This window comes from Sitodiplosis mosellana, unplaced genomic scaffold (genome assembly GCF_009176505.1).
Source record: "Sitodiplosis mosellana isolate CC-2019 unplaced genomic scaffold, AAFC_SMos_1.0 Smas_scaffold_7251, whole genome shotgun sequence".
In the NCBI taxonomy this organism is placed as follows: Eukaryota; Metazoa; Arthropoda; class Insecta; order Diptera; family Cecidomyiidae; genus Sitodiplosis; species Sitodiplosis mosellana.
Window position 1 is genome coordinate 57 of NW_022602346.1, and position 12,579 is coordinate 12,635.

Genomic DNA, 12,579 nt, shown 5'->3' on the forward strand with positions numbered 1-12,579 from the left:
CCTTATTTTGAATTTTTGTAATCGGAAAATGGAAAAAATTCACAACAACGACGAAATTATGGCAATTGAATTGACTCCTGACTTCCGACTTTTACCCTTCGACAGAAAAAAAAATTCGAAGAAAGAAGAAAAATAAATTCGACTGGCAATGCTCACATTATTGAAAGAAACGCTCTGAGTTTCGTATTAAAGCCAACGTGTTAATAATTTTTTTATTTTATTGATTAAATAATGATGGCAAAAGAAAAACAAAGGAATGGAAAGAAGAGAAATTTTTTTATTTTTTTTTTATTTAATCATTGATTCATTTTTTCTTCGGCGGCACTTGTGCGACTTGGATCATCTTTGATCAGTCCAGACGCGACTTGTCCCAACGGTGGACCAGGTCAATCGGCGGTTCCGGTTCTGTTTGCGTACCACGTCGAGAGCCGACGTTACCGAATAACGATCTGGCCTGACCAGGCTCATCGTTGTGAGTTTCCTCATCGCTATCGGCCGGTCGGTCAAACAATGGTTGAAATTCATGCCGACCTTCTTCACTTGGCTCGATCCATTCTGTACCTGTCTCGGCGGTTGTGACCCGACGTACATTTGGATGGTACTCCCCCGCGCTCAATGGAGCTGCCTCTGGCTCGACGACTTGATTGCTTTCATCGACAACGATCGCTTCGACTGCTCTCGACGGTTCGATCGACGGTTGACGTTCTTGGTCCTCGGCGACTGTCTCACCGGCTCGGCTGGTGGATGGTCGTGCGTCGAGGTTTCGCATTTGTTCCATCATTTCTGCTCGTCGTAAACGCTTGAAACGCCCTCGATTTTCCTTACCTGTCCACAAATTCGGTGGTTCCGGTACGACTCCGATGCGGAATCTCCAGCAATCCTCGTCGGGGTATTCGGGCATGGTGTAGTCCATGACTCGCACCGCAAAATTCCCATCCGGGGAATAGGCCACTATCAACGCACAGTCCTTCACTTCCGGAGACCAACCGGATGGATCAATCACTCCGTTAACAATGTCAGCATGCACCGGTTTGATGGTTACGATGCTCTCTTCGATGCGGACTATGCCGTATACCGTACCGGACTGGTTATTTTCATTCGAGTATCGGCCGACGGCAACATTAGTGATGGGTTGTGCCGTATAGACGGTCCAACTGTGTTCTTCCATGGTTATGGTTGTTAAACCATTGTGAATTGCCATGGGCCGGGCCGCTACCCAGTGAGTATGGTCCCAGAACTTGAGTTTAGCGCACCATGAGGGCGACTCAGCGGTGAAACTTTTACGTAATCGGCTGAAATTCATGACTGTTCCGACGTTCACACGAAGCAGTTGCTTTTAAGAAATCGACGGCTGGTGGTCGGTGTGAAAGTTCCACTGTGCGTGTGATAACACCACGACTCGGATCGGACAAGGAATTGGTCCTGTGTGACTTGATCTCGTTGGATTCGCTTTGATTCGTTGTTCACCACCGGTACAATGCTGCTACCTGCGTGGTGTATGATTGCCCGCAATCCTTCGATGGTTCGAATTAAAAAAAAACAAAAAAAATTCCGGAAATTTCGTGGAACAAGCGGCAGAAATTCGGCAGTACTGGAATTAATTCGTGTATACGAATTGTTTTCACACGATACGATGCGATTCCGTTGATTTCCTTCTGTGGTTCGCTTTGAACTGCTATTCGGTGCTGTTTGCCTGTAGTGTTGGCTCGTTCGTATGTGTGCGTGACTTGCGTTAATCACTGTTGAATCACATGAAACACAAAAATCAGAATCCAATTAAAGTTATTTTCCTTGGTTATTTCTTCGAAATTTGATTTTCTGTTGGTTTATTCGTAGCTTTCCAATTACCTGAGTGTGAATGTCGACGGTTTTCCTGCGGAATTACCGTTTCTTTTTTTCTGAGTTTTATTTTCCTCTTTGCCTTAGCTGTGCGCGTTGCTTCTGTGTGATTGGTATGCTTCTGCTCGACTGTCATTGCTCATGCGTTTAGCACTGCTGGTCGACGTGACGTTTTGGATTTTAGTACCAACGAAACACAACCGATGTGTGTTGTGACAGCTTGTGTGCATGCATAAATCGCAGTTTTTTTGACATGGCAAAATAATTCTCTTCTGTTTTCGTTTATTTCTCGACAGAAATTCAATTAAATCACGAAATTCGTGTTGCAATTTGATTTGCAAGTGTTTTCACCCTGAGCGGCAGTCAGCTGGCCAGGAAATATTCAATTTTTTTCTCTGAATTTCCATTCTGAAAATTCCGCCTGGTTTTCCTGTTTGACAGTGAATGTGTATCACGAGTTCGATGCAATCGTTCCTTTAGTCAATTTCCATTCGTTCTTGTATCCCAGATTGGAATAATTCGTTGCAATTTGTTGTCTCCGTAGTGTTGCACCGAGCGGCAGCCAGCTGGCCAGAAAACATTCGGTTTTCACTTCGGAATTCCTTTCCGAAAATTTGCAATGTTTCCAAAGCAATATGCGTTCGGCGGTGAAGGTGAAACCACAACACTTTGAGGCCTGTGAACCGACGTCGTTGTCTCTTCGAATGGCAATGCAACCAGAAAACAGGAAAACAAAATCAACAAAAACAATCATCCTCCCTGACGTTCGTGCCAATCATTCACTCGTCCTTGGGCATGCGATTCGTAGACACTTTGATATGTCTTTGGTTGCTGTACGGTCGATGGGATATGATTCGTTGGAATTTCGGTTGCAAATCGAATTTTCTTTCGAATCTGGTTCATTGCACTTTTGATCTCATCGCTTTCTTCTCTTTTCAGTGTCCGTCACCGATGTCATTCGAATCGTGTACGACTTTGGCTCTGATTCGCAACCAAAGCTTCGCTGGGTTCGACAGTCACTGTTCACATTGGTTTGCATTTTGTCACCGTGTCAACGTTTGATTTATTATAAATTGCCGTGCAATGACTAATTTGATTTCCTCTTTTCATTTTGCATTAGCTCGACCGGCGCTGGGATGCATCGTTTGCCTTGAATCGGATCGAGTCCATTCGCATTGCAATAGCAGTTTCTCATGGACGCAACGAGATTTGGATTGACCTTCATTCGCATGTGAATTCATTCTGACGTTCACCTCACCGAATGCAATTTGCTCTCGCATCGGCGGCCATCGCATTCCAATCGAATTTTCCGATTTTCATGGAAATTTGGGAGCGATTCTCATTCATTCTCTCGTTTGCAATTTGATTGCCATTCATGTGCGATGCATCGCTCGGCGGTTTCCACTTGTTTCAAATCAAATTAGCACACAGATTGATTGTGTTTAGCACTCGTCGACGTTTGAAACTTGAACGCGCATTGTTTTCATTCGTGCTCATACATCGGTGACATTTGCATGCATTACAACATTTTCGACTGAATTTCCACTTTCTAATCCGTTTATCTCCAATTTCCATTCTTATCGTAGCATTCAATGGGTGTCGAATCGTTTCGGCGGTCGCATTGGGTACTGACTTTGCGTTTCTGATCGGCTACACATCGATGTGAATTGGATTCTCTGTACTGGTTACCTCGTCGGACGGACGTTTGGTTCCAATGTGAATCGAAGGTTTGACTCTCGTCATGCAAACCGCATTCGCATTCGGATTCGGTGGTGCTGGTGTGCCATTCGGGACCGTGGATACACATTCGGTGCCTCGTCTTCATTTCCGATGGATCAAAATCGTTTGTGTATCGATTTATTGACCCAATTCTGTATGCAATCGCTAATTTGGTTTCATTCTTTTTCATTTGCACTAGGTCAACCAACGATGGAATTTCATTCTCGCACAATTCGCGAGTCAAGTCCGATTCATGTCTCTTTGACGGAAACAATTTCGTACACCGATGCCCAACTCAATTCATGACGATGTTTGCGATGTTGAATGGAGCCGACCATGATTTCACGGGTGCTTCACTCGATGTGAATTCGGATCGCAGTCGTTGAGTGACTTTCGTTGCTTCGTTTTCATGCAACTTTCAGCGTTTCGACGGCTGCATATTTCGATTTGTTTGCAACTCACGAGGATTCTCTTCTGGACAGCATGATGATTCACTTTGCTTCATGCTTAAGCCCGAAGTCGAACTCTCCTCTCTTTCCCATTCACTTGCTTCTTGTCCGGCGACAACTGCTCTGAGCCTCGCAATTATCATTTGACGCGAGTTGAGCTCTCCTACTTGTTTTCAAGTTATCGGCAGAACAATGAAATAAACGATTTGTATTTTCTTTCTTAAGCTTAGTATGAATTCGTCGACTCATTTTGCAATCGACGATGGCTATGATATATCTTAATTCTAAAGTTGAAAGGTTTAACGTCGATGCGACGATAATAAAAAATAATAAGGAAAAGGTGCATAAGGTTGGTTATTCCTGGAACGTTTGATGTTGTGTGTTGAATATTGCGCATGATTCTGGCTCGAATCGAATGCCATTTAGATAAGTCAATTTGGCTGCGATAGCCCGAACTTACGGCTGAATCATGATGGTATCGACTGTGTTTGTGATATGCCAACGCACATCTCGTGTGAATGAAAATCCCACTTGTGCACTTCCGTGCGTTTTCTACTCAGCAGTAGATTTGTTGCTGTGAAGCAATCAGTGACAGCCTAATCACCATCGCTGGCGGCATCTATTGATACTGTGCTGCCCTTAGCACCCCGGCTTGTGTCACTTTGGCCAATATGTAATCGGCTGTTGTACTGACTTGCGTCAGTCGCCTATGAGGCTGTCGATATCTTGTCGACGATGCTGTAAAGCATATTTGCGATTCGTTCCTGTCTAGAATAGGTAAAATCGACTCGGCTCACCCGCCTAAGGTCCGTGTCTCAACGGCGTCCACTCATGTGAACTGTACTGCAAAGTACATTCGGTTGTTATCAACCGATAACTGCGGCGATGAAAACCGCTTGGTGTCATTATTCAATGACAGCGTCGATTGATCCGTGGAACTCGTCCATTTCCACGCGAATATTCTCCACGATGGTCCGAGGTTGCCCTCAATCAATGTGACACATCGTTTTGTGGTTGTAAAACCGGTTTCGGCCGATGTTATGGCCGGGTTCATCTACTCTCCGTCCTCCCCTTGAACGTTCTCATGAATACCTTAGCGTACGGTTGGTTTTATTGGACTGCTCGCCTAGTCGACCCTCCAACACGTTTCCAACGGAGCGACGGTCCGGGTGTATCCTTTGCTTGCAATCCGATTTGTAAATGTTTTAACTGAATTTACAGCAGAATTCCGTTGAAATCTTTATTCGGCTGGTACTTAACTATGCAGCAGAATTTGTGATTCTTTATTCGGCTAGTTGCAGCAGAATGCTTTATTCGGCGGCTTGCAGCAGAATGCTTTATTCGGCGGTGGTTTATCCGTGTGTTTGACGATCGAACATCGGCTCTCAAAGAGCTTGAATAATTTGCTTTTCGATGTGTTCGTCGGCAATTCGTTTGTTCTCTGAATTGCGTGCGTTTGGATACGCCGAGAGGAATTACGCCATTCTTCTCTTTGTCTCGGCGGACAAGTTTTATTCTTTGGTCTCGACAGTGGCTAGGATGAGATCGTTGGCATGGAATACCCCTAACGATTTCTTCTGAGTATCCATTAGCTCATACGTGTCGTTTCCAATTGCCTTTGCGATGTAAGCGTTCTTTTTAATCGGAGCCAACTTTCCTGCGTGTTTGTCGGCGGCCGAGGACAGATTCGGTGTCTGATAGCGTATGCGATCTCCCACTTTGAATTTCCGGGTTTTCGCTCGCAGATTGTACCGTTTATTGTTGTCTTCGAACGTCTTACGTGCTTGTTCGGCAACTTCTTCCCAAATCAATTCCACTCGATCTGGGCGATTGTCATAATCGGGATTTGCGTCCATGATGATTCGGTATTCGTCTCCGGTGTGTACTTTCTCATGGCCATGAAGAATGTAGAACGGACTTTCTCCCGTACTTGTATGCGGAGTAGTGTTCATGGTTGCTACAATTTTCGGCAGCATTTCAGCCCACTCTGTATGAGGCTTCTTCTCGTCTTCAATCATGGCTCTTAACGATGATTTGATCGTTTTATTTGCGGCTTCGACGGGATTGGCTTGCGCGTGATAATTCGGTGTGCGCAAGTGACGAATACGGTATTTATCGAGCAATGCCTTGAAGGTTTTGCTCACGAATTGCTTTCCGTTGTCCGAAATAATCACTTCTGGGACGTGAAATGTGTTGAATACGTTCGTTTGAAGGAATTCGCAGATATTTTCGGCGGTAGCTCGTATGAACGATCGAGCAAACGTGTACCTTGAGAACACATCGATGCATATCACGGCATATTGGTGTCGTTTCTTCTTCGATGACGGCAACGGTCCAATAATATCAATCGACAGCATTCTGCCTGGTCGACCTGGATCGCGATATTGGCCGCCTTCAACTTGTGTGCCGAAGTTCGACTGTTTGCACATGCGGCAAACTTCGCATTTCGTGACGTATTGATATACATCTTGGTGCATGTTTTGCCAATAATACGTGTTCTGTATTGAGTGTAACGTTTTCCAATGGCCCATATGAGCGGAAAAGTCGTGGCATTCTTTCAAAACTTCTGGCACCAATTCTCGTGGGACACAAATGGTCCACAGGCGATCGCCTGTATGTGTGTTGTATTTTCCTCGGCGGTACAATTGACCGTTTTCGTATTTGTATCGGTCCAGACGTTCGTCTTTTGCTAACATTCGCGTTCGCATGTACCATTTATCGGCGGTATCGATATCTTGATTGATCGCAATCAACTCGACCGCTCGCGATAAGGCGTCTGGTGCGGCCATTTCCTTGCCGGGACGGTGCTCAAACACAATGTCAAATGCTTGCAATCGCACGGCCCATCGGGCGAGCTTGCCATGCGGCTCTTTGAGATTCTGTAGCCATCGTAAACTTGCATGGTCAGTTACGACTGTGAATTGCACACCATCGATCCATGGTCGGAATTTTTCGACGGCACTGAGTACGGCTAGACATTCTCTTTCGGTCGCGCTGTAATTGCTTTGCGTTCGGCTGAATTTCACGGAGTGATACGCGATGACGCGTTCTTCTCCATCGTGGATTTGAGTCAAGATTGCGGCTCCGGCCACTAGGCTTGCATCGGTGTAGATTTTAAATGGTAAATCATATCTTGCAGCGGCCAAGATCGGTGCGGAGGTCAAGCAAGTCTTAAGTCGGTCGAATGCTTGTTCTGTTTCGTCGGTCCAGTTGATCTTCCGATGATTATCTTTCTCGATCAGGTCTGTAAGTGGTTTCATGAGTTCGGCAGCGTTCGGAATGAATCTGCGATACCACGTAATCAAACCAACTAATCGACGGAGTTGACGAACATTCTCAGGTCGTTTGTACGACAAAATCGGTTGAATTCGACTTGGATCAATGGTGAGACCATTTTCTGTCAACAGATATCCAAGGAAGGTGACTTGTTTGTGACAAAACGATGATTTATCTCGGCTGATTGTCAAACAATTCTCTCGTAAGCGTCTGCCCACTTCATTCAGCAATTCGATGTGCTGTTCGAACGTTTCGCTCAAGATAACAAAATCATCGACATAATGATAGACATGTGGAGTCATATCGTGGAACACTTTTGTAAGCATCTTTGCTAAATCAGCTGGGCTATTTCTGAAACCCATTACGGCTCGTTTGTAGCAGTAAAATTGTGTTCCGACTGCAAAAGCAGTTTTCTGTCGATCGTCGGCGGCGATTTCGATTTGGTGGAATGCCTGGGTCATATCCAAGCAAGAAATGTATTTGGCTTTCGGCAGATTTCGCAAAATGGTATCAACGTTCAATGTTGGATACGCATCTGGTATCGTTACCTTGTTTAGCCCTCTTGCGTCGAGGCATATTCTTCCTCCTCCGTTCTTCTTCTTCACCCATAAAATCGGCCATCTCCATGGACTGGTCTCGATCGGTTCGATGATGTCACGTTCAACCAATTTAGTGACTTCTTTCTTCACTTCTTCGACGACGTACGGAGAAAGCGGGTATTGCTTCCTCATCTCAGGCTTCGCGTCAGCAGTGCGGATGTACTGAGTGTAAATCGGCGTCTTGTTGAGAGGACCCGTTTCTGGTGTGTACGGAAAGGAGTTCACAGTTTCAGTCAGAATCTTTTGTTGTTCTGGCTTCAATTCGTGAGGCATCGACACGCAAGGTGCTTTCTCGGGAAGCACGTCTTTGATGGTGTCGGCAGCTCCTTCCGCTGTTTGGACGGTGGCCGGTTCACTCGACTCTTGAAGCGCGGTTTGCATCGTTTTAGCTTCTTGTCGTACGCGATAACGGCGTTGCTTTCCGGGTTGGCTCTCTTTCGGCGGACGTTTGTGTGTCATTGTCATCATTTCCATGACTTCGGCAACTGGAAATGTTTGCACTTCCATGATGTGAAAAGTTGGCATGTCATGTTTCGGCGGAGTCGTTAGAGCAGGCGACGTTTCGGCTTGTTCCTCGCATTTCCTCGGGACGAGTATCTCTTTGAACAAGCGCATCTCTTCCTTTTCTATGGCGGCTAGAACCGCTTGGTATTTTGCTGGCGTGACCGTATGCTCTCGCCTGGCTACGTATCCGCGCGCTGCTAAGAACATCTTGCGCAGCTCGGGCTTTGGTGCTCGCATTTTACCAAATGGACTTGGCACCTTGTCAACCGTGTCCGTGTCTAATGTGCATATCGACATTTCAATCAGTGCGCTAGCCACGTCGGCTATCGATTCGATGTGGGATAACTCCTCCGGATCGTCCGACTCCTGCAGAGCTGACGTAATTTGGTCCATAGACATGCTATGATCCTCACCCGCCATCACTGGGCTGGGCGAACCAGAGCTCGGTACAGGTCGTTCGACCGTGTTTCCCGCTTCTTTTGCGCTCTGTGTCGATGTTTGGTCCATTGGTTGGAACCAACGTTCTTTGGCGTTGAGCATTTGAATGCCAGGTGATGATATCATGCAGACATCTCGAGTTGGAACGGCGGAACATCCATCGAACACTGACTGGTCGATAGTTAGTCGGATTCCGAATGCTCGGCAGAAGGTCATTCCAACGATGAACTGCGGTCTGAATGTTTTGACGATGATCACGGTTAATGTAGCTGTTCTGTTACCAACTGTGTATGATAGACTCATCTGTCCAGCCGCTCGTTGTCCTTGTTTGTGTAGGGTGGTGACGGTGTATCGACTCTGCATTAACTTTGCTTTGTACTTTTCCACTTCTTTCAAATCTGTTACTCCCAGGACACATTCCATGGCTCCTGTGTCCACCAAATGTGTCGACGGAATGCCATTGAGATCCGCTTGAATGTGTGGTCGGATATCTCCTGGGCGATCGAAGAAGGGTGACTCGTCGACGTACAAGGCGCTTACGAACATCGTATCGGTATTCGACGGTGGGATCGCTATTTCAGCGGAGTCGGTCGACGTCTCTGTGCGCTCATTGGTTTGTTCGACGGAATTCTGTACACTCGTCTCACTGACTTTAATCGGGTGTGTCATATTTTGGGTTTGTTTGTTATTGTTGCCACTTGATGATGTGATGGTGTCAGGGGTGTGGCCCGGTCCTGACACAGAAACTAGTTTTTTGTCGGTTTGGCAAGGCAGTTGGGACACTCATTCTTGTATACCCCTGGTCGATCACAACCATAGCAGTATACTCGCGTCTTGGCGTGTTTGCAATTCCGTCCGCGATGTCCGTATCGATCGCAGTTCGGGCAAATTGCTTCTTCTGTGCCATCAATCTCTCGATCTGGCTTCGTGGAAATCACGGCTTGTGCCTTGTCCTTTCTTTCAACCGGTTTCGGCTTTGATTTGAAACTTCGGTTGGCTCCATTCTGTGGGCGTTTGCTGAACTTAGATACCATTTGCGCCATAGCGTTAACGAAGGCCTCGACGGATTCGTCCTCGCTCTCTTCGTTTGGCTGAGTATCTGACTCGGAGTCAGGCTCCAGTTCATTTTCGACGGTATTGATGCGTCTGTCCTTCGTTCTAGGATTCGCTACCGGTCCTTGGGACACTTGGCTAGCAAATCTCTGAAACTCTCTCATGTCGGCGAACGCTCGGCCGACTAACATGTTGTAGCTTGTGCGGTTGCTTCCCATACGAATCACTTCGATTCGACTGTTCAATGGGTATTCAAGTGGCAACCGGTCCATCAAGCAGTTCATGCGGTCGACGTATGATGATAACGATTCTTCGGGGGACTGTTTAGTGTTGGCTATCTTAGCTCGGATTCCCATGGTGCTACTTCCGTGCGCGTCAAATCGTTCATACATGGCGAGGCGAGCATCTTCCAGTGACCTGAACTGTCGGTAATTGGATCTCCACCAATTCAAAGCTTCGCCAGTGAACAAAAACACCAAATTCTTGATTATGGTTTCGTCAGAGCATCGCTGACCATCTTGGAATGTTTCCAAATGGAAGAACACTTCGTCAGTAGACAGCAACTTCGATGTCACTTCCGTTCCGCTGAACATCTTGCCGGCGAATTGTTTCCTCAGTGCAGTAGCTGCACTACTCAAATCTCGAGGGTTCGGCATGGTGAATGTTCGTGAGCCATTCCAAGCTTGAGAATCTCCCGCTTGAGTTGTATTCTGTTGCATGTTATTATCCGGCGGACCGTTCGTTGTAATGTTCTCGGTCCTACTTGGCATGCTTGGCTCTTGTCGCGTCGGTAGTGACGGTCTCAGCTCTCTTGGCATGAGTGGAATGGTAAACTGTGGGTGTGGACGCGGTATCGGTATATGCGGTACTGATGCGTTGACGTCGTAGTCGAGTGGTCGCACCGGTTCGTATGGGACCCTGGGTCGGTAGTACGACCCTGGTGGCGTAGGCATTTGTGCCAGACTGTCTCGATGGTAGTACTGGCCATTTGGATTATACGGCATGGATGCCTCGGCAGGCCCGTACTGTGGAACGTGCGTGTGTCCATACCTCGGATCATATCCATACTGTGATGGATGTGCATTGGCCATTGGCCCGTATGCATCGACTGGTGGCCCATACTGTATGCTTGGCGCTTGCGTCGTGGGCTGTGGCCCCGGTGGACGGTCATAGCCCTCAGTCCGTTGACTCAGATCGGCTCTGTGTTGAGGCGGTTCGTTGATCGTTCGTTCCGTCTGTGTCGCATTTGGAGCTGTGGCAGAGCCATGAGCTTCGATCCGAGCGTTTGGATCGGCGGCGTCTGTCTGCCCAGCTTGATTGCCCTCAGCATTGACCGACTGGCCGTGATCAGGTGCATCTTGATTGGTCGAATTGAGCTCTGGTTGGAATGGAACGGTTGCTTCCGGGAGTAATGACCCGAGCAAAGTGAGGAGCCGGAATGACTGTTGGACTCCATCAGCCTCGGCAGGCACTCGTCGCAACCGATTCTCATGGTGTAATATCCGTGATCTGATGCTCGCAGTTAAGGGCTCACGGTCTTCATTCGACATTCCCAGAAACTCGGTGCTGAATGTCGTTGCTAACATAACAGCTTCTCGAACTTCGGCGTCCATGTCGCCTGTGAATGGGAGTACTACCCTTGTGTGGAGCTCGTGCTCAAGTGCTAGAGTTAGCTGTTGGATCGCATCGACGGCGGTTGGTTCGATATTCCTCAATCGGAATTCGTATTCTCTTTCTTCATTGCGAAGATGTTGAATTAAATCAGCTACCGTTGGCTGTGTCATGATTGGTGATATAAATAGGCGGAGAATAAGCGATAATTGGGCTGGTCGAAGAATGTGTCGTTGATTTATTCACAATTTCAGGTTGGATCACTGTTGAACGTGTACAGAAAAATACGTAGACGTAGCGTTGCTTCGGTTAGATCGGGTGGATGATACTCACTGTGCTTCGATCACCGTACAATGAATCAATGATTACAACAAACAACGAAAAAAAATGAGACAAAATTGAGAATTGCCAAGCCAACCCATTCTAAAAAATCAATGGAATGTTAATCTTTATCGCTGCTCGAATACAAACAAAAACAAGAAAAATTCGTTTTATTCAATTGCCAATTTAATTTGATTTGTCTAATTCGGTACGTCAAATCCAAATCGCGTCTTGATGTGCGTATTATTCACTAAGAATACACACGTCTACCCCCCTTTTAGACGGAAAAATCGTATGAAATACACAATTGAAAGGAGGTTTTTTCTAAGATGACCCCCCTTTTAGACGCGATACTTCCAAAAATTAATAAAAAAAATCCTTGAAATTATTGTGTATTCATTCGACGGCTACTCAATGATCGGATTTACGAGGGTAGTTGTTTAAAATTTCAAAAAAAATTGAAAAAAATCCGATCGCCCTTTGTGGTGGAGTTTTGTTCTTCTGATCGAGAACAATGATAAAAAATAAAATTTCCCAACCACAAAACTTGTCGTGTCGCGAATTTGTTTCACTTCGTTCTGATTGTGTGAGCTATTTGCAAAAAAAAAAAAAATTCACTCCCAAACTTGAACTTTGAACGCTAACCAGACTTGGGTTATTTAATGTCTGAAAGTTTGCCTTTATACCGTTTGGCCTTTAGACAAACGCGACTTCGGGCGCCAGTGAACTAAAACTCAATATCTTACGCGAAATTTTGTCTTTGTTTCTCT

General features: G+C 46.3%; 1 protein-coding gene across 1 annotated transcript; it reads right to left on the reverse strand.

The window, feature by feature from the left end:
• Window positions 1-272: 272 nt before the first annotated feature.
• Window positions 273-4,976, reverse strand: LOC129580194 (uncharacterized). The gene is made up of 2 exons (XM_055470402.1): window positions 1,849-4,976; window positions 273-1,739 (listed from the first exon to the last, which is right to left on the reverse strand). The coding sequence occupies exon 2, from the start codon at window positions 1,301-1,303 to the stop codon at window positions 350-352; it is 954 nt and encodes a 317-aa protein (XP_055326377.1). The 5' UTR covers window positions 1,304-1,739; window positions 1,849-4,976; the 3' UTR covers window positions 273-349.
• Between the last annotated feature and the right edge of the window lie 7,603 nt (window positions 4,977-12,579).